Source organism: Corvus hawaiiensis, chromosome 10, assembly GCF_020740725.1.
Source record: "Corvus hawaiiensis isolate bCorHaw1 chromosome 10, bCorHaw1.pri.cur, whole genome shotgun sequence".
NCBI lineage: Eukaryota > Metazoa > Chordata > Aves > Passeriformes > Corvidae > Corvus > Corvus hawaiiensis.
This window is the reverse complement of record NC_063222.1, coordinates 11,800,916-11,824,319: the sequence shown is the minus strand read 5'-3', so window position 1 is coordinate 11,824,319 and position 23,404 is coordinate 11,800,916. Positions and strand designations below refer to the sequence as shown.

General features: G+C 40.9%; 1 protein-coding gene across 5 annotated transcripts in view; it reads right to left on the bottom strand.

Moving 5' to 3' along the window:
* Positions 1-5,588: 5,588 nt before the first annotated feature.
* The window catches only part of NYAP2 (neuronal tyrosine-phosphorylated phosphoinositide-3-kinase adaptor 2), a 133,273-nt gene continuing 115,457 nt past the window's right edge, over positions 5,589-23,404 (bottom strand). For all 5 annotated transcript variants that reach the window (XM_048314148.1, XM_048314145.1, XM_048314146.1 and 2 more), the window contains one exon: positions 5,589-5,862. In XM_048314148.1, coding sequence (XP_048170105.1) covers positions 5,635-5,862 — 228 coding nt within the window. In that variant the 3' untranslated portion in view covers positions 5,589-5,634. The remainder of the gene's footprint in view (positions 5,863-23,404) is intronic.

Below are 23,404 nucleotides of genomic sequence, written 5' to 3'. Positions count from 1 at the left end.
GTGAGGGAAACCATGGATGAAAAAACGGATTGGGAATACACTGGGGGTAATAGGACATAGGGTAAAAGGGAAAGGTGGGATTAGGAAAGGGAGACTGTAGGGGGGGCTTACAATGGAGATATTGTCTAACATGACTACGATTTTTTGCATATATACTGCCTTTTACAGGAACACCATCAGGCCCAGTGACCTGCGATGCTTGTAACCCTTTTCTCCCTAGTACAATATTAAATTCCACCACCTCTCCATCTCCCAAGCTTGGGATGCATTTTTCAGGGTTATTCTTTTTAATAGCAGTTCTATGCACGAATATGTCTTGCTGGTTGTCACACCTTGTTATAAAACCATAATTTTGCTTAACATTATACCATTTTACTATCCCTAAGATCTTAGGTACTATGATCTTTTCCTTTTTCCGAGTGGCTGCTGTTTTCTGTCTCGCTGCGTGTTTGCTCTCCCTTTCGGTCGCTCCCGTGTTGGAATTGTCGGAGCTGCTGGGGCTTGCGCGCTCTTCCCGGGGTCGCGTTCGGGGCTGCGCGGGCCGGGCCGGGCCGTGCCGCTCAGTTCTCCGTGCGTCGCCTCCTCTGGTCGCAGCTTCGCTGCCACTTCCAGGCGCTGTACCCACATCTCGGCCGGGCCCCCGAGCGACGACCCCCCCGCGCCCTGCTCCAGCGCATGTTTCGGCTGGGCGCGGCTCCGTTCTACCACCATCGCCGCCAGCCACCGCCCGCGCGCCGCCCCTCTCGGCCGGGCGCTCACGGGGCTTGCTCCACCACGCGCTGCGCAGGGCCGGGCGGGCACCGCCGGGTCCCGCCGCTCCCGCCGCGCCTCGCTCCGCCACCGACACTGCGGCTCGCTTGGCTCCGCCCGCGCGCGGGAACTGCCTCGCTGCTGCTCGCAGAGCGCTCGGTGCACATGGCCTGGGCCGCACGGTCCCTGCGCCAGGCTTCCCTTCGCCAGGACACAGCTGACATTGCTCAACAGTCTCGGTAATTAAATAATATTCATGAAAATATTCTTCCATCGGCATATATTTTGACTCCAATATTAACTGTGTCCAAACGGTTTTCCAAAAGCCCTTGGTAAGAATTAAATCCCAAGAAACATAGAAAAAGTTCTTAAACAACCATGCCAGGAAGTGTTTCAGTTCTTTTTGAGCTTGAATCAAGCTAAAATTTACAAATCGTTGTTCAAGAATCATTTTAAGATAAATGTCCATATGCGGCTCTGAGAGCCAAGAGTCTTCCCACGGTTCCTCCATAGTTTAGATACGGAATAGCAAAGCAAAACCAAGAAGAGGAATCCAAAGTTTCCAGGGTTTACTCACACAAATCAGTCGCTTAGGGATCGGGGATCGTTCTACTCACAATTCTCCACCATTATGTTGCAGTGGGGATACTGCAACACGCATATATCAAACCAGGAGTCCCGTGGAAAGGAAATATATATGGACAGACAGATTCTTGCTAGCTGTTTCAGAGATGTTTATTTCTCCAGCCGCATGGCCGGGGCTCTGCTGAGGAACTGTTCCAGTCACGGGACCAAGGGTCCTTCTGCCCGTGCAGGGGAACACAAAGCAACCAATGGGAACGAGGCTGAGCAGGGGCAGGGAAACCCCGTTTCTGTGCCCTCAGGGCCCCTCTCCCAGGGCTCCATGGCAGGGGAGGGACCCCAACACTAACCTATTAAAGCAATGAATTCATTTCCTCCAACAAATGGTGGGATTAAAAATGTACCTAGGGAATGCTATAAATACACATCTGTGACTTGACTTTTCTTCCCAGGAATCTCTGGCTAATCCCTAGTGAATAACCTGTCTCTAAACTTAAACCATCAAATGAAAATGAACAGCTGAATATTTTAAACTATTGCTTTTTATTATAATTACACTGGAGCACAAATAAATAAGCACGAAATTATTGTAAAATATTGTCAATGCACTAAAGAAAGCAGAATTGATCTTCAAACAACATCTTATTACTTCAGAAGTATCAAAGTACATTTAATTACATCTTACCTAAAAAAATCAAGTACAAAAATGAAAAGAAAATTAATATGTATTTATACTGTGTATATAGAAACGGCTAATAATATATGATTACAGTTAGCCTCTAGCTACTCCTTAGTCCTACACAATCTCAGGCACATACCTGACAATTTCTAATGAAATATAAAAAAAGCAACATGACATTCAGTTTCAAGATATTAGTAAATGTATTACATCGGAATGAACACAGAATGATTTCATTTTATTTAAAAACCCTGTCATTTAAAAACTTAGTGCCATTGTCCACTTAAAAATAAACAACCCAAACCAAAAAACCCCATACTATTTTATACCATTTGCTTTAATTTGTCAAAAGGAGCAATAAAGTAGACATACATTGGCTAATATACGTAAACACATTTTTAGTGCAAGAATAACAAGACCTGTGACTTTACTGTGCTTTCTTGAAATCACAGTGCACCTTACACAAATTGCTACACTATAATGTTTAACTTCAGGAGTTTAAAGCAAAATAAGTGCATACCAAACAATTTCATATATACAGTCTCCATAAGTGTGTGTATATATGTGATCTGTATGTATATACAGATTGCATATTTATACAGACTACAGCTTTAATGACTGTGTGTAACTAAGCACTGTCATTCACCCTGTGACACAGAAGCTGCTGAGACAAGAGGTGATGTAGGAATGTTTGACAGCACTGTGATGGCAGCTCTCGGCAGGACAATATGCCTTTTACTCGAGCAGTGGGGTGGGCCAGCAGTCACGGGACAGGGCAGTGGCTGTGTCCTGTTCTGGCTCTGTCCCTGACCTTTGGAAACTACTCCACCTGAGCCTCACGTCCCTCCTCAGTAAAACGGCTCTCGCAAGCATGAGGTTTACTTCACATTTCTAAAGTGCTTTGAAGGTAAGTGCTAAGTTATATTTTACTTTTTCATGTTGTCGCACTTTAAAACAAAAAGCCATTGTTTCCATGGGATACAATGGAGGTCTGGAAGCACGTGGGCAGTTATTTAGGAAGGACAACATAAAGTGTTGAGCAATAAAAGCAAAACAAGGAGTTTGCAGTGGGCTAAGTGTACAAGCAAGTCTGCTTAGGACAAGAATGCTTCAATTCCCTGATATTTATTCCTATTAAGTCTCAATATGGAAAGGACACAATATGAACAAACACTACCAAAGACAGAACTGTTCACACTGACACTGCCTTCCCCCCGTCGGTGTGCCCAGGGTCTGCGCTGCCAGTGATGCTCCGGCAGCGCGGCTTTAAAGGAACTGCTCCAGGAGGAGACCAGTGAGGACAAGGACTGGCAGAACTGACTGAACACCGGCTTGCGTTTTGTCACCAGTGACTTTGTGCAGTTGGGGAAAAGGGCTGAGCTAAGTATTTCACACAAGGATATAGAAAATTCTTCTCTTGCCACATTACAAAGAAGACAAAGCATGAACACTTGCTGAATAATGAACCTGTTATCTCAACAGATTTCTCATGACCAACAAGTTGTCTTCTTTCCAGCAGATTCTGGAACTTTGCGAGATCTCTGGAGTTTTTCTTCTGCCATTTTCTTTCTTTAAAAAAAAGAGAATAAGCAGAATATACAGTTGGTGTCTTTTGGATGTAACATGTTCAAAGATTCCCTCACAGCCTCTGGGTTTTTTCATGTCTTCTGTCATTTTGGCTGTGAGGGGGTCTTCAAATCTGCATTTCAATTCTGTACCTATTCCAGCCTTTGTATTCATAACACACCAATATTTAACGTATGTGGATATATACGTATGCACACATCTATGGGTATATATAGATACATGCATATATACATGTATATGTGTGTACACATATGCATATATACATATACAATAATGCTAATATACATACACACATATAAACACACACTTCATCTTTTACAGAAATCTCAGTTTGGACATCAAAATATACATTAGTTAATTAGTTATAAAATATTTAAAAACTTTATTTCAGAGGCTGAAAAGAAACTACTACTGATAAAGCATTACTGAAACTCAAACTTTAGCAATATAGATTACAAAAACCTTCTAAAATTTGTTATTTTTGGTCTTTTTTGATCAGCAATTACAGCTGTGGCAATGCTGACAATATAATTTCAAAGAAAAGCCAATATAACAAGAAGTTTCAAACAACACATCTTTTTTTCTTGGCGAATATAACATTAAAATGATTGTTTAAAAGAGGGAATTTTGTACTACCAAACTTCAGACACAAAGATAGAAATTTTAATATACAAAATATATGCCATAGATCTTTTTTTCCCCCTACTCCAATGCAGTACAAGTTTCCCTCATTCTCAACAGATCCTTTTGGAAGATATTTCACTGCACAGATTTCACCCTCATAATCAGTATAAGCCATCTCTTTCTCCTGTTAAAACCAGGAGACCATAATTCTTTGGTCATGACACAATATTCTGTTAAAATGGGTGTAATATAATACAGGATTGCAAGCCAATTCCAGAAGCAGCCAGGAAGAAGAAACAGCATAGCCAGGAGAACACATTACGTGGGCTTCTGCTTCAAAACCGCATGAAATCAAGAGGGATTTCCCAACTGCCTTCCAAGGGGTCTGAATTCCAGACTGACAGAGCGTAAGTTAGGATGTGTTGCTGGATTTAAAAATAAACATGTAAACAGATTTTGTCGCCTTTATTTTCTGGACCGTTGGTAAATGTGGATAGGGACGGCGGTGGCAGTGGTCAACCCACTGAGCTCAACCCACTGAGCAACTGGCTCTCTCCAAGGGCTGCACAATGCTTAGTCACAGTGAACCATGGTCTCTGCTAATCAACGGAACGCCGTCAAGGAAGAAATTCAGTCCCAAGCTTTGCTGCAGAAAATTTAGTTCCTTGGCCAAATCATTTTAGTAACTGGTTCATATAAAACCAAGGGCAATTCATCTGGTTAACATTACGGGAAAACAGACGCAGAACAATTAATATTTTAAATGCAACTTGGGCACCCACATCGAGCACTTGTATTTTCAGCGCTTGCAGGTTTGCTGCTTCCCACCAGAACACTCTCCTTTGTCTATCCCTCCCTCCTAAACTAAGGACATCTAACAAGTACGACTCTAGTTATCTTCTACAGCCCTAGCACCGAGTTGTTTTGTACATTGTCCTCTCCAACAACACGTACAACCGCATGCTTTTGTACAGAGGCCACATCTAGGCAGGTCAGAGAAATAAAATAGTGGTGGCGGGAGTGGGTGTGAACAGTAGAATAGAACATAGAAAATAGGTAATAAAACAGTATAACAGTAACATTATATAGTAAAATTCTCCATAAATTTTTTCGTTTATATATATATATATATTTAAACAGTGTATTAGTTTGGGTGTTTTCAATATATTGGTGAAATATTTACATTTTGATATCTTCTGGATCCAAAAAAATCCTGGATAAATATGTTTGCCTTAATCCAGTTGGAAACCTAAATCTCTCTCGATTGACAGGTGAGCACTGTACCAGTGTGTTTGTTCCTAGGAAGTTCACTACCTGTAGGTAAGTCTTAGGTTAGAGCCTTTGCCTTATTAAGAAAGCAGGCTACCTGTGCTTGGTGCAACACAGTAGAGAGGGCATCCTCCACAGCCCTGTCAAATTGCAGTGTCCCAGAAAACAGTTTGTTGTTTAGAATAAGGAGGAGGACTGTATTTCTTGGTCCCGGCATTCTTTTTCCAACTCGGCAAAATAGGCATGCTGTCCTGTTTGCAGAGTCCTTTCTCTGATTTCTGTCGAGCTTTGATTTCTTTGCAGAGGCAACGTTTCTTTTCAATCATATCCAGCATCGTATGGTCCCCTTGTAACCACTGCATGCACGTCACCTATTGGGGGAGGTGGATGGAGGAAGAGAAGAAAGGGGGAAAAAAAAAAAGGAAAAAAACATATGAATAACTGTCTTGGTCATAGACTGAATATGCTTTTTCTTTGCAAAATTAGCTTACTCTTATTTGAAACACTCTAAATTGATGAATAAAAATCTCTATGCAAACAACAGAAACAGAGTTAAACAGCTTTACTTCTAATTACTTCTTTAAGAAAAAAAAGGGTTATAAAAGATCCCTGCTTTAACTTCTCCGGAGCACTAAAAGCTAATAAAGATAAATGGTTTTGGCTATCTAGCACTGGTTGGATTTTAAATGATAGAATAGGTCTTAAAAAGGCATATGGATCTTAACAACATCCTTAAGTTGTGGAAATAAAAAATTCTACACACCGAAACCCATGTTTTATATTGCCTTCCAATTCCTGTCACATTAAAAGCAGGGTGATAACATTTCTGAGTATCAAGCTAAATAAAACTGTTAAATTTTGTTAAAATGATTTAATGAACTCCATGCAAATTATATGGATTAGCCTATCCTACTCTGTGATATTTCATTAACTGGAAGGCACCAGGAGTTTAGAAACTCCATGTTTTCATGCATGTGGAATACTTGAGAACATGATCCTGATCCAAAAGGGGAGGTTAGCATATGTTTAGCTGTAAGTACGTGTCACAGCCCCTCTGAAGCTGAGAATGTGGCTTCATTCAAGTTCAGTGGGGAGTTCACAATTGAAAATGTTGTGTCTTCAGAGGCTTTAGACTGGAACAAAAAATCACTAATAGTAAACTCTTCTGAAAGGGCTCACTGGTTTTGGATATCACTGTATACCTACAGCTCAGAAAACTCCTCAACAATTGCTTTGCAAATTTGAAGTGTTGTCTTGAGAGTCCCCACATTTGTTTCCCATGAGTTAAGGATTTGTGTGTAAGTAAACACACACGATATGTTCACATACGGTCCAGGTACACCTCTACTCTTGCCATGAAAATTAACATGTACACCAATACTTTGGCAGCATTTGTGGTTGATGAAGGAAATGTATCTTTATTATTAAGGGTATTTGAATACATTTAATAATGCATATGCCTTTCATTCATAAGTCTTAGAATGACAAGAGTGGGCATACTCCAAGTCCCCAGAACTGAGGCCTGGTTTGCTTAGAAGCCCTTATAGAAACTTCCTTGGATCTCAGTAGTTTTTGTGTTCAGCTTGAAGCATATTTAGCATTTATTGATAATAAATAAAGCAAATGTTCAGATTCATAGCAGAAAACAAAGAAAAAGGAATAAATGTAAGAAAGCCTACCAGAACAAGTAATAAAAAATTATGTACTCAAACAGAAAAATTAATAGAATACAGAAATGTTGGTATTTTTTGTAAAAAATAAAAGGGGGCGAAACAGGATAAAATAATTTTATCACAAAACCATTCTTACCTTATACACTAGATAGTACTCTAAGTAAAACAAGTTTAATCCATATTATGAGTTTTGAATTACATAGGTAACTTATCTGCAATGTGTCCTCCTGAATGGCTGAGCCATTTCTTCAGGAATTCTGCTGTGCCTGCTCTTTTAATGGAATACTTGTCTTTCATTTCAGGAGTGATCTAACATTTACTGTGGTGCAGGTGGGCATGAGGCACAGTGTCTACCATGGCCATGAGATTTTCTCTCTTTGGGTGCCCAGGCTTGGTCCAAAACTCCCTGACTGGAGATACTCCCCTCCCAACCCTCGGCTCGACTCCACAGATGTTGGGAAAGGCTCTACCTGACTCAGGTTTCCTGCCATTCTGCTCACCAGTAGTGGGTCAGTACTTACACAGCAGTGTCTTCAGCTGGGTCCTCCTCTGTGGGGAAGGACAGAGACACAGTCTGCACGTTATTCATTACACAAATATTCACCAGCACAGCGGCTTCTGCACCAGGCCTGCTGACAACAGCGCTTGAGCATGGATTTCCTCTCCTGGGCACCGGGAAATGCCTTCTCTTTTACAGCTCATCACATCACAGGCAGAGTGTGTGCCAATGCCAATCCCCACGGCACGCGGGGTGCTCCAGTCACCAAGTGTCACAAGCACCGCACGCAGCACACACGACAGCCACCGTGAGAGTGTCACATCCACGTCACCCCCCGCTCACCACCGTGCTACACACAGTGCAGTGCCAACACGGTACCTTGTGGTACTGATCTCCTTCATTCAAGGGGGTATTCAAGGGGACAGAAGCAGCATTTTGACATGCTAATTTCTAAAATGCCAGTTGCAACTTCCCAAAGATAGAAATGGAGTTGTAGAATGTATCAGTTACACAGACACTCTGCCGCCCCCTGCAAAACAGCACCTAAAATATACCCAAGAGTAGGCAGCTCCAAAATCTTTTTTTTATACTGGCCACCATATTTTGTTACGGTTAGTGAATCATTTACTGTGAAGAATTTGAGTTTTCCCAGACACAGATTTTCAAGTCTGCTTGGGATTTTTTTAATGCTATTTTTGTTTGATGGCTAAGTCCTTCCTATCAGGATCTTCTTAGGTGTACTGTTCGCATGACACAATGTCTGGAACTACACTCAATAATGGTGCGTGCAGGGGAAACTTGTAGAACTGGGATGGGGAAAGTAATTTGCTAAAATACACCAAGTGAACATATGATGTTGAAAGGCCTGGGGAAAAAAAAGCTTAAATATTAAAAAAAGCTTAAATATTAAAGGGTTTTTTGATAGTTTTGCCCAGTTGTTTAGTGTTTAAGTGCAACAGAATAAAAATATTAGGAACAAAGATGCATGGCCTCTGGAAGCTGCAGGACAGACCTAAGAGGAAATACCCATTGCAGATCAATGAACTACAGAAATGACAATAACCATGTCGCTGATATGAAGTCCCAGAGTGTTAACTAAATTTTCAGTGCATCCTAGACGAGTAACAGGCACTGACGCTCACAGGCCAGGACTCAACCCAGCTGTTTAATCACAGTAAAAACCCCTGATGACTTCAGTAGAGCTGTTGAGGTGTTTAAAGCTAATGTGTTTAACACTGCAGTCTTAGACCTAATCCAGTGACTGAACTGGTGGCACTCACATTTAGTTCCAGCACTAATTTTTTTCACATTCTCCCTCCTTTCTGGCTTCAGCCTGCTCCTCTGGTCATGCACCAGGCTAATATTCCCGCTAAAGCATAACAAGGAATTTGTTCCATGTGAGAGGCACAAAAGATAATGATGTTACAACTTAATTTATGAAAAAAAAGTAGAGCATTCAAAGCATTTTATAGCTATACAGCTCTCCTGGGAAAGATCCCATCGTGCTTCAGGAATGGTGCACATACTGCATCATGTCAGAGCTTGGCTGCAGATGTGGATGTACACAGACAGGCACAAAACGCATCATCACTGGAGGTAAGAGCCAACAAGACACAGAACAGGAGAGGAAAACTTGGTTCTGACCAGCGAATTTTGGCCCAAAACCTGTTCTTACTGAAGAGGGAAGAAAGAGCCAGCAGCTAATGCTAGGATTGTAAGAAGGGACCTCCTGGAGACTCCAGGATGTGTATCAGGTACTATGTCCCATAATATCCTACAGATTACAAAATTTGCTAATTGTACGTCAATTTTTGCTTTGATGGAATCTTTACTCATTAGATTATCCAAGGTATAAGACACCTTTTTAAAAAATTAATTTTAAATCAGATAGAGCAAGAGAGTGAAGAAAAACACCAGGCAAAGGCCCAGAAGTTTGGACATTCACCAAGGAGGTGTTGGAGATAGGGTCAAATCCTTGCTCCTAGGCAGGCAGTAAAAGCTGCGTGATAAATGGATGTGTAGGAAGCATACAGGAATGTACAGTGGTTGGATAAATTCTCTCACCTGAACGTGACTGAGTGCAAGAGTAAACAAGGATCTCTGACAAGTTCCTGGTAAACACACTGACCCTTTGATTAGTCATCAGTCTCTAGTTTTCCCTCAAAAACCTTCTTCAAAGTAAATGCTTGTGCCAAACTTGAACATCAACAACAAAAGGTAAGAAACTTCTTCCACTATACAAAACCGAGCTTTTCCATACAGTTTTAATCACCAGCTTTTTTGCAATCTTTAGGAGAAACCAGTCTATGTGCCAGCTTACTTTTACTATTTGCTCTCAGTTTTCCGATTTTTTTATTTCCAAAACATTGGAAATAAATATTATTAAGATCTTTTATGTACTCTTGGGTTCTGTGTTGACAGTGCCACAGAACAAGAAGTAATAAACCCATCTTCAACTAAGAAAAAACAACAACTTTACATATCCTCAAAACAATGCAAAATTAAAATCTTTCGCAGTAAAAAAAAGATCCCTTCTGGTGGGTGTTTTAAGGCTTTATGAAGGTCAGAGAAACAAACTAGACAAAGTAGTTCCCTTCTCTGCAAAGTGAAAATGGTACATTTTTGTATGTGTGTGCCTGCATTAGCAGTGGGCCTGACCTCATATCTCATCGGTTTGAAATTTTGTATTATTCCAGGAAGATAATTAGCAGTCCCAATGGTTTCCAAATACATGTATTGCTTAAATTAGATTGCCCTGAGCTAGACCACAGAACTGTCTTGGAGCTGAGGTTTGATGGGCAGAACATGTGCAGTTCAACGGCTCTTAGAGGCCAGGACTTGAAGCCAGAGGTCAGTACATACCACAGTTCTCTGCCACATCAGAATTTACTGGGAAAAGCACATAATCCCAGGGAAAACTCAGAACAGGCTTTGGAAAACAGACAGTGACTCACACTGCCAGAAAGTCCCTGGTGTCACAGCAGCCTATTTCTGTTTTCCATTGCCCCGGCCCTGTCTCTACCCAGCCCTGGGAACCCCCACCACATCCCTCGCTGTGCCATGAAACACTGCACCAGCACCTCCACAGAAGTGCTCAAAGTATGGGTGTTTAAAGCAAGAAAGAGAAATGTAAATGAACATGGTTCTTTCCTTGTTCTTAACTAAGCAGGATAGTTTGGTTACAGATAGAAAAAGAATAAAATATTATCCAATGATAGATACTGATGGAAGCTACTGATGGACACAACTTTGCACACAGGCTGGGTGTGTTCACCAGGTGTAGAAAACATCTTACATCTTTTTGTGGATGAATATCCACACTATGAGGTCAGACTTTTGGGCCCTTCAGGAACTGGACTATCGCTATAAGGAGCACCAGGCAATGTGCATCAGGACAGGCCCCAAGCAGGTCTGTGCAAGTTCCTGAAGACATGGATGCTATTGAAAAAAGACATTGTGATACCTGTAAGTTACATACAAACTAAATGATCCCATGTAGCATAGCCTTTCCGAATGAAAAACATAAGGGCTGTAAAAAGAAAAATCCATGAGCAGGACTAAAAATATAGACTGAAACATCCTCAGCACCAGGCCTGGGACTCTCTTTGTTAGCTGTGAAAAATTTTACTTGTTCATATGTGACTTAAATACCTACATAAATACATGGATGGATAATGCCCTCTCTTAGCAAAAAGACATTTTGTGCTACATTAGTCCTACTCATATCCCCTTGTCTCAAACCATGCCCTAGGTAACTTTAGCCCTGAACACTGGGCAGGCAGGAGACAAGAGGAGAGCAAGTGCCAGGAGCAATTCTGCTCCTCTAAAGTCAGGCCATTGGTGAAGTGCGGTATGAGGATAAGGCCATGCTCATTCCCAGTGCTAAGAGGAGTTTCAGGAAACCTGTCATTGAAGGTGCACTATAATTTTTCACACAAGTGCCCGTGAAAATATGTGCTGCTAAAAATGCCATGTGGGAGAAGAAATACTTGAAATATTGGACACAGCTCTACTAGTAGTCACTAAGTTTGAAATTCTTGTCAATTTTCATTCATTTTTAGGAAACTTTTCTTACATTTGAAGCGACCACACAATATTTCATGCTCTGGACACGTCTGTGAGCAGGGTGTTCATTTGTGATGTATGAACTTCTAATGACCTAAAAAAAAATCTTCCACTCTAGCTTAGGTGAGGGCTTTAGACGACACCATATCCCCTTCAGCTGTTTCTCCTGTTTCTCCTCATGACATCTTGGCTGTTAAATTCTTTGCTTGCCTTGTTTTAATGCTGTTGGTTTGTTTGAGGTGAAATCGGAAGCTCTGGGCAATAGGACAGCCCCATGATTCAGTTGTTTTCATCATTTTTTCCTAGTACTGTAGGTTCCCACTTACTGTGCTGAAGTTCCATAGGTTATGGGGCTGAGGAAGTTACTGTTTGCTTCATAAGCATCTCTCTCTCCTGCTGGATGAGCAGAGGGGCTGACTCCTGAAGAATGGGGAAAACTATATCACACATATGTGATCATGGCTGTCATACAGAAATATCCTTTTCTTTGTCAGAACTGCATAACACAGATAAAATAAAAGCCCAACAGCTGGTGTGAAGCTATAACAAAGTGATCTTAAACTAACACAAAATACAATGAAATAAAAAAGGCAGCAGGAGGAGATTATTAGAAATGTCTCCTGGATCTGTAAGCAAAGTGGTCTCTAACAGTGCAATCCGTGTGCAGTGCTTCACATCATTCAGCAGAGCCAAGCATGCTGGTTTGTTTTGGCAGGCTGCAGTAAGTGAAGAAGAAAGGCTTTCTGAAAGCCACTTACCATCCTCTGGGAGGAAAAGGTACTCCCTCCCTCATGCCTGTTCTCAGACAGGAGTTTCCAAACTCTCTTTCCCACTGAAACTCTTGACGGCACTTTCTCTGGTGCAGATGGCTCCCAGCCCCGTGGCCGGGTAAGGTATTTCCACTGGGAAGGTGTGAAATCCCACTCCTAGAAGGCAGTCCTTTGCCCCGGGGGCAAGCGCTGGAGGGCTACGTTAAGCAGCAACAGTTACTTCGCTATCTGATACTCAGCTCGACGTGCAGGTCCTCTTAGCACATGTTCGCAAAAGGGGAGTTGTCCAAGGCAGGAAGGAGTTCAGCCAGAATCAGGTTTCAGAAGATCTGAGCAGAGATCCTCACCCTTTTGAAGCCAACAGGAATTTACTTGGACCTCATGGGTCCAAGAATTTGACTGCAGTTTGTTTAAAAAACCAGTAAAAATAACCTCAATAAAAATTATTTTTAAATACTTCAGAAGAGCGTTTGGAAAATTATGTTGGACAAGATTTCTTTTGCTAACTGTGAGCTATAGCCATTGCACTGCCGTTGAATGTTGTTACTTCCAATGTGACTTCCAAAAGTCAGTAAGTCAGGATGGAACTACAGGCTAAGTCTGCAGTCATTCCCCTCTCTGTGAGAGAGGTATTACGGAGGAATATTGACATGAAAGACAGCATAATTTGGCCCAGGATAGTTACTTGTTCATACAGCTTGGTACTGCTAACCCATTCTCTTGTTACTGCCAAATTCAAAACAAAAGTTGATTATTAATACAAAGGTGATTAAAAGTAACAGTATGTTCAGGAACCCGCAGGATGTGCAAGGTGAGCTGTGAGAGCAGACACTCTCCATGCAGTTTAGAGTGCCTGGAAACGCTCCCTGGGGACAGTGGACAGCAGAACTGCAAAAGCCCCCCTAGTGTTTTCCAGAAACTTTCCCCTGATGCCAGCAACCACATTAAAATGATCCTGTGCATTTACATACTTGCATCACAAGCACAAGTGCACATACAAGGTGTTAAAAACTACACAAACTGCCCTTTCTGACGTTTCATAAATTCTTCTTTTCATGGTACAGAAGATCAATCTCTATTTTCCCTCTAAGAACATGGGAAAGAATTTCTCCATCACACTAGTTTTTATTTTAACAAAGTGTGTAGGAGGGAACACTTTGTAATCTTACCCTGTATAAATTTAACACTTAAAGCATTCACTGACACCTGGTATTTCAACCTATGAAACAGTATATGCAACACATTTTAGGAATCTTATAACATTTCAATTGCTGTGTTTAAAGTTTAGATTTACATTATTCTGAATTTCTAAACTTCTGGAAATATGTTTTATTTCAAATGATACTACTACAGAAAAAAAATGAAAACAAGAGTCCCTATAAAAACTGCAAAACTAGAGTCCCTGGAAAAAACTACACTATCACTCAATGTAATTACATGATGCAGTACTGTAAAAAAACTCTGGACACCTTTTTCCAAACTTAGAACTCACTAAAAGACTTGACTACATTGTGTTGCACTCCATGGCCTGACTAGTCCACCACTTAAAAATGACGGACAAGACTATTTGGAACTCCAGGAACTCCCAAAGATTCAAGATTATGAGCAATTAATACTTATCTTAAAATTAAATTAGCGAATGATTAGTAACCCTTCAGCACCTCTGGTTCCACACCTCCAGTTTCACGATTCATTGCTTTCAATTACTAAATGTCACAGTTACTCCACACACAACCAGCTCTGCACATACTCCTGTGCCTCAATTTTTCCAGTAACCCTCAGATTATTGCTGAGGCTACTAATAAAGCAAACTTTAGGTGACAAATTCATTGTTCTGCTTTCTGTTTTCATATTGCCAATCAGTCTAGTTTTAGATCTGTCTGACCTTGCATTATTATCTTGTTTGGAAGCGCATTCTTTTCATCTGAGCTTTTTTTTAAACTCCAAACAACTGCCTGAAATGTACTGCTTGATCACTGTTAACACACTCTGTAAACGCTAGTGCTTTCAAAAGAAGAGCCTGTAAATTAACTGGTATTGGAAATACTGTGTAAGGTCATCTCATGCATCTCAGTGGATCATCACAAAGTGCATTCCTATTGAGATCACTCATGAAAAATCAAAACTTCATCTATGCCTTTGCTAAGGAATAAGTGCAGAACTCAAGAAACCCACCATCATTCTTCCTGTCATTCACTGTAAAATAGAAAGGAAAATACAATATTGTATTAGGTCAATCACAGGAGGGACAAAGGACAGACACTTTGCTAGAGTTCAGTGATACAGAGATGTCCTGTGTACTGCATTTTGCAGTGCAGCAGCTGCAGGGTAACACTGTCATGTCCCAGATTTCCTTGGAAGGTTACTAACCCATTCTCTCCAGCACTTCTGCTTGCTGGAAGTTGCTGCTCTGTGGCATGTGTGCTTGTGAATCAGACTACACACAGCAGGGTGGTTTCAGCTGTGACGCCAGTGACCACTGCAGTTGGCCCTGCCTACGGCTGGGTGCTACCCAGTACAACTCACCTGCAGTTAGTGTTTCTTACTCTCAGTCATGGCAGTTTTGAAAAACTTCCTGAGTCTAAATCTCATATGGAGATGAACAGCCCTCCCCCTGTGCACTGAGAGGTGGCATGGAGCACTGAGAGCTGCTGTGGGCAAGGTCCTTTCCTCCTCTGGGTCCCACCCCTGTGGACTGCAAAAGCTCTCATGTACAAGGGAGTTGAAGGCAGCAGGGTACATGCTCTAGATACTGCTCTGACCAAGAAGGGCCCAAAAATTGAGAATGGAAGAATGAAAGTGAATGGAAACAAGACCATAACTTTGGAAGACCTAAGAACTGCAAGGAAGACATCGAAACCAGTCCTAAAGTCACAAAAATGTGACATGTGGGGACATCACAAATTCCGTCAGGTTCCCCATTTTATTGGACCTCATGTTTCCAAACTATAAAAAACCACATGACCTTCAGCACTATTTCTCTTGAAGTCAGTACTAGAACCCAAGATTTAACTAACTTTTATTGCTGTGACAGACGAAGAACTTCACCACAGCCATTTACCAGCAAAGCTCCTAAGTCTTTATATTTCTCTAGCACTTTCAAGAAAATGGCCAAAAAAAAATTAAAATTAAAGGAATATAAAATCATCAAAATAATGTATGGAGGGAAAATGCCTCAGCACTGAAAGTTGCTTTACTTTAAAGTTGTTTTACTTATGAGAAATTTTGAAATATGGTCTTACATTTCTCCATTTTTGATAGTGAAACTGAGTCAAAGATCATTTTCTTAGCGTAAATGCCATTTCTCAAATATTGTACTGATTGTATGGAGGGAAAATGTTCAGGAAAACATGACTGAAAACCAACACTGAATGTTCAGAGATGATCATATTCTCGTAGATGGTCACAACTTCCCTTCAAAAATGTGTAAAAGCATTATTAAAAGACAGATATCTTCATTAATCATTAATTTCTAATTCTAATTTGAAGTGCAGTTAATCAACAGTTGCTAAAGTTATAAACCATACTGAGAGTTTCTGAAGAATACAAAGATCTAAGAGCCTGCCTCAGTATGAGATACCACATCTGATGTTACCTCACAGCAACATCATGAAAGGTGATTTATCTGGAATGGCTAAACAATATAGTACCCAAATCTAATATAGACATGATTTCCTGGCACACAGAATGGCTGAAATACAGCAAGAGACTCAGACTGGCATCCGTGTGCTTTAGAAAATGGGATTCATTTGGTTCAGAGATTCCCTGTACCTTGCTTCTGGTTTTCTGTTTAAAAGGAATCTCTGAAGGGGTGGTGCTGGCCAATACAGTGTGTGAATCAGCATTAGCTCCTTAAGATGACTGCAACATGCCAAACCAAAAGCAGCAGCCTCATCAACTCATGGAGTGACCTGGCAAACTCCAGATCAGGAAGGGAATTTAAATATCCAGCTTAAAAGGAATGGCTAATGACAATGCATGACAAAGAAAACACTGAGCTTCTTGTTTAACCTATGTCACCACATATCACCTGTGCCATAAGCAAACAAACTCAAACAGCAAAAAAGTGTTGCTTTTCTCTGATTGTGCCCGTATTTTAAAGTTTGGTGCCAAGAGCCATGATCTGACCAATGTTAATTTTAAAAACGCATATTGCTGTTGTCTTCTCTCATTTTTATTCTTTCCTATTGGGAATTATACAACTGTGATTAGAAACACCAGATAGCAAATGTGCTTTTCTAGACTGTAAAAAAAGAGAAGGGCCAAGTGAATCCAAGAGTGCACTAACTGCCACTGGCTTGTAAATCAGGCCACTGGCCCATAAACTGCTATCTCAGTTAGTGGAATATGTCCTTTCTCCAGCCTATGTTTTGTTGAGGAAAAGCATTCCTTGGACATTCTAGTTATAGCTTATAAGTAAAATGGGAATTTGCTGTTGATGTGAATGGTGTCAGAATCTAACCCTGTAACTTCAAATTAAAAATGAAAAGTATTTTCTATCATGCAATTTTAGCTGGGGTGAAGGCTCTTCCTTGCAATGTATCCATCACCCTACAAGGTTCTCAGTATTTCCTGCATAAACATCTCTCAGATTTTTCTGAGTAGCTGCTGCCATGCTGCCGTAGCAACTTACTGCGCACTGAGACTAGACCAGCTGGACAAGCTAGTACAATGATAAAATTAACTGTAAAGCAAGAAAATTTATCACTCATAGGTCTCAGAGAGAAACACAGATGATTATCATTTAAGCTTCAATTCAATGGATAGCCTAAACACATGCTCAACTGGAAAAAGTATATCAGTTGTCCCCCTGACTTACAGAAATACTTTGCTACTTAAGATAAGCCAGTGCTTTGCTGCCTCAAGGCCAGATAAGTGAGCCTACATACAGCTGTGTGGTGATTCATTTTACAAAGGACTAATAAATGATTGTTGGCTGTTTTAATAAATGCCTAATAAATTGGCAATTATTGTTACTGTGAACTGCAAAGGGTAAGAGGTCTGAAAAATAGTCTGTAATGCTCCCATAAAATCCATTAATAAAGTTGTGTATTTTTATCCATTTCTAAGTCCCACCTGCACTGGAGAAACTTTCTTTCCAGCCTAAGGCCCTTCTGTATCCAGCATCTATTCATGCAAGATGTTATGAATGTGAGTCACCCCTAGATTGACAGCAAGTCCCTCATGTGAATAGAGCTGGGATCTGCAGCACAAGAGTCCAGCTGGGTTAGAGCATTTCTAAACCTTGAAGCACTTGACCTGCGTAAGATACAGATAGCCAAAACTACGCAGAGTGAGCTGTTTTCAAATATTTTTCAGAAAACTGTCAGGAGAAACACCAATATACTTGCCATTTTGGATCTGAAAAATTGGAAACCTTAAAAATTAGTAAAAAGAATAATCTTTTAAAGTTCTCATTTAAAATACATGACATTTTTATTTTCATTGTTTTAACATGACAAAATGAGAATAAAAGTAGGTTATCAAAAGTGGGTGCTGGCATTCATACTTTTTTTATAATTGACATACACATAATGTATATGAATAGCCACACATTTCTAGTGAAAGACTATGAACAAACACACATACATATACAGAGATATAGAAACGTCCTATACATACATACATGAGTGAATATACATATTTATGTGCATACAGTATACAGACAAGATACTATACAGGTACAGTCAGTGCAATATACTGTGTAAGGCTACACAAACACCGAGAGAGTCTGGTGGGGTGGTGACAGCCATGAGAACAAAGCCTGGATGGTTGTGACTCAGCGCAGACAGTGGGGACAACCTGGCTGCTCTGTGTTGTGTTTTATGCGTCAGGCACACGCAGTTCCAACAGAAACATGGTACAATACACTCAGCTCAAAAAAGGAGGACAAGTGGGAGTGTGTGGAGGAAACTGAAATGCATATGAGCAGACAAATAAGGTTGTTCTACCTAGGATACAGAATGCTTGGTTCATTTACAGAGAATGCCTATATATAAACCCATGCTTTTGTGAATTCATGCCATTTTTGTTTCTATCTTTAAGAATAATATAAAATTCTTGCCCTGAGTTAAAAATAAATACACACAGAAAAAGGGATGGGGGAAAAGGAAATTGCATGCTTCTGGGGGTTTTTTTAAATAAATTTTTAACCAAGGCACAATGTCTTCAAGAGTGTTTGCAAGACCATTTGAAATAAACTTAGCAAGTGCTATTGTTCTGGGACTGTGGCAAAACTAATTGTTTGCATACAAAAGTCTCAGAACCAGTTTTGAAGTGAATTTACAAGTTTTAGAAGAGAATAAGTAAATTTATTACATATGCCTTAAAGAGACATTCCCTGAAGAGGAAGGAATGCTACCAATGCTATCAAATTAAATTATTGTAGAGTCAACTTATTGATGTTTGGACTGAAATTATTTCACACAAATGACATTATCCATTTATTTAGCATTAGTTGTTACCTATTTTTAGTAGAACCATGTACAGTGCTGTAAGAGCAGCTAAAAATGAGATGAAGAACTTACAGATAATTTATAGTTTCTTTAGTAGGCAGTACAGACAGTGGTCTCACTGATTCAGGGAGCTGCAAGAATCACTGCTCAGACACAGCTGCTCAATGGTCACACAAGACTTTCAAGGCTGTATCTCTCCATGTCATTGATCTGTGTAAGTGTTTTATTGGAAATATTCATTACTAGTTCCTGTGAATCCTACTCTGCACACCCGTGGTCAAGACTGAGTCTCTAAAGAAAGGTCTGGGTGCAGAGGCCATGCTTGGCTGTTGCTCCACATTCAAGCACTCAGGCTCCAGAGACACACAGTTGTCACCAACTTCCAGGGGCTCTGGAGAGTACCTCAACTTCCAGGGAACAACCACCCACATTGTGCTGCATTGGCTGCAGCATCTGTCCCCATAAACCTCTCTTTTGAGCTGTTTTTCAAAGTATTGAAACACACCATCTCAATTCTATCAAAACCAGGCACAACATAGCAACCCCCTGAAACCTCTGACCACACACGTGAGATCTTCTCATGTCTGTCCTGCGAATGTCCAAGAAACTGTAACTCCCAATCTGAGAAACAACGAGGAAGGGACTGTAAAAAAATTTGAGCGTGAAGTGAAAACCTCATAAATACCGTAGTATTCCATTTTTTGTCAGAATATCATTGTATTTGAAAGGTTTCAACAGTTTCTGTCACGGAGCTCACCTTTTTCTGTTCTCTGCTGACAAGCTTACAAAGTTCATGCAAGAATAAGATATCAGGGTAAAGGAATGGGATACTCTTTCTCCTCCTCTCTTCCATCACAGCTGAAATAGTGGCAGCCACGCTGGCATGTGAGGGAGAGGCAGGATGATAAACTCTAGGTGTGGTGTTCAGATCGGTCACTCTGTTCCCACGTCTGATACCCTCTTGCTGTGGCATTAATTCTTCTACAGCTGATCTGCTCTCACCCATCGCTGCCTCCCCCGACACATCTGTTTTGTGCCTAAACCCCGTGCTATGACCTGTATGGAGAGGGAGAGTCACTAAAGCCATGTTGGGCCTTGGGACCTATCATGACAGCAGTGCATGCTCAGATCCACCTGTGCCTGCTGTACCCCATGCTGTGGGACAGAGGCTGCTTTGGCAGTGTGGGGCCACACTTAAACCAGAGTCCTGGAAAAGCAATGCACTGGCCTGCTTCTGCTGCATGGCCAACCCAGCTGAATGATGAAGAAAAGATGTTGGGACAGCAACAGCAGGCTTGTCTGCCAGCAAAAGACCGCTTTGACACATTTGCTTCTCGTGCCAATCAGTCAGGCACGCCTTGGAGGTGAGGGATGATGGATGTGGCAATTCCATCTACTTCAAGGTCTGCATTTTCTTTTAATTTTTCTTTTTTTAATTTAATTTTTTTAATAAGCATTCTCTATTTGCAATTTGTATATTTAGAAACCATTTGCACTGCTCTGGACTCATGCACTGATTATGTAAGACCAGATTCAAGCTGAAACTCAACACAATGCAATGTGGAGCCTTCCCCAAAGCATTAACATTCTTGTTGTTGCTCTCATCTAAAATGTTGACAGCATATTTGGCTGGACTGTCGACGGCAGAATTTTGCTTTCCTGTGTGCAAGAGATTTGTCTTTGCAGGGAAAACCCTGAACTGTGGAAAGTAATCCAACCGCTCCCTCTCGTGGGCACAGGGCTCTGCTGCACCTTAGAAAGGCACAAATCATGTAAATCCAAACTCTTTCAGATTCTTAACAGTGCAAAGACCCCTGAAGGCTGTGTGATGCTGCAGACACAGCTCATGCCTCACGCCCCGGCACTTCTTTCGAGGTGGTGGCACTCAGGGTGACTCATCCCTGACTCTTATGTACATTCAGTCTGAAAAAGAAAGTAAAATCCTATGGCTCTGGATGATTCAGGTTTCTAAACATGCTCAGGCCACACACTGGTCAATTCCAGACATCGTATCAAGGTAAAATTGGCCCCTGTCTCCCATCAGTGAAGTGCCTGTGCCAGGGGCTTCTCTCTGTACCCCACTGTGGTTTCTTCCATGGCTGTCCATCCTCCCAGGTAGGACCCAGAGGGCTTCCTTTCTCCCAGCCATTTGCAAAACTAGCATCCACAAGATTCGGCCTATGCCTACATTCCTTTTCCTTTGCCTACACAGACACTAAATACTTCTCCATGAGAGGGCCGTTTGAGAGAGAGACATAATTTGTAAAGTGTTCCAAGTAAAATACACCTGTTTTTCCACTTTTAGACATTCAAATGCATTTCATTGTGTCAGTGACTCATAAAACTGTAAAATCATTGTCACAGATACAGTAGATCACACTCAGAATAGTTTTGCACCTTCTAATTTCACAAAAACCAAACCTTAAGCAATTCCTGACAGTCACACACTTACCAGTCTACTCCCACCTGCACCCTCTTACTTTCTTATCTACTACACTGAACTTAGGAATCCTTGGGGCAGGAACAGCCTTTGTCCCATGTATATTGTCTACCAACACAGAACTACGACTCTTGGACACCACCACAATCAATATTGTGGTAGATCCTAGTGGCCAACATTAAGAAGCTTTTGGATCCAGTGACTATCCCAAGACTTATTAAATGTGATGGCTAAACATAAGGAGTAATTAACTTCCTTTAAGTAAATATCTTCTCAGGCAAAAATAGAAGCTGCCATCCAAAGTAAGAGATAGTGTATAGAAAGTCCAGACCAAAGCCCCATGGGGCTCTGATTACAGAGCGAGCAGCACTGGACTGTTCCCACACTGTGGACATACATTTTGGATAAAGAAGAAGATCAAGTATCAAAAAGGAGCAACCATAACCTTGGCTCCAGGAACACGGAGACAGACATCTCAGAGGCATTGCACTGGCTCAAGAGGAACACTTGGCATTTTCACACAGGGGGAGGAAAACAATTGCCACTGTCCCATGAATTGTTTTGTATGTGTCGCTATTCTATGTCCAAAATACACACTAGACTTTCATAACTTCAAAAAATTAGAGGAGAAAAGAGGGACAGAGAAAATTATAAGAGTGGCAATTAGCACAGTAGTTAGATATTCCCTTTGAATAGAAATCTGGGACTGCATGTCCCCTGAGATCTTTAACCAGCAGCCCACAGGGATTGTTCTTCCCTTTAGTCCAGAGGGCAAGGATGACAGAAGTTGGTTCTTTCATTGCAAATCCTTGTGCACTATAAGAGCCAAAATAGCAGAATCACCAGAGTCTGATGCTAGTTCTAGGTTGAGATTCATCAGGGAGTGCAGGTAGCACAGGTTGACAGTACTGAGTGCTGACATGGGTCCGTGCTGTGTAGCACACAAATTCTCTTACTAGCACACTTTTTATTTTTACTACCATTTCCCTAGTATTCAAACTGGGTGAAGGACTAGGTCAGTCCACAGAGTTCTCCATCTACCTGCAATGACTGTATTTCTTTCATACAATGGAAGTTAAAAACAAGACTGCTGTGATCAGATATGGAACACTGGATCTTGATTTATATGTGCTCATTTCTCAGCAGCAGAATTCATTAACTGCAGAATCAGGAACCCAGCTCTGCTACTCTGCCCCACAACTGCAGGGTGTTTGCTGACTCTTTGAACTCTTGTACACTACTGCTGGGGAAAATGGTAACTTTAAGCTGAGAATAACAGAGCACAGATGCTTTGTTTATGCTCATAGAGTATTCACTTTCAGATGCACATTTGCTGACTAAAGCATGATAATGTCAATTCATTGGGGAAGTACTTTGTCTAGGTGCCTTCAAAAATAATTATAGCCATAATGGGAACAATTTACACTCCCCTGCAATCATTAATTACAGGGTGACCACAATGCTTACAAAGCATACAAAGACTATAGTATGTTTTGTATTCACAACTAAAGCTAGAGACATTACAAGCTGGGCTTGTGATATTTAATTGACCCAATATAGGGTGAATTTAGGCATGAGACAAATATGTAGCTGTGCTGCTGAAGAGTACTCAGTACTTGTCAAAATTCAATTGCAAATTATTCCTCTAAAGTTTTGTAAATTTTTTACAATGAGCTTATACTGCACTTAAACCGCAAGGTATTGCTCTACTGATGCATATGAAAAGCAGCTAAATAAATGTCTCATCTTCTTTGTGGTACTTCCCTTCCAAACGATTTTGTTTTAAAATGGAACAATAGTTGTTTGGGATTTTTCAGCTGGATTACAAAATTAAATAATACTTGCCCTGAAGGTCTCATATCAGTTTTAGTGCTAGAATTTTTTTTTTTCACAATATGATGTGTGCATTTTGATTGAATTTCAGTTAGCACCTAAATACTGAGTCTTAAACAAAACATTATCTAAGCTGTTGTGTGGAAGAGTGGGATTTAACAGCTGAGGCTGGAGCAAG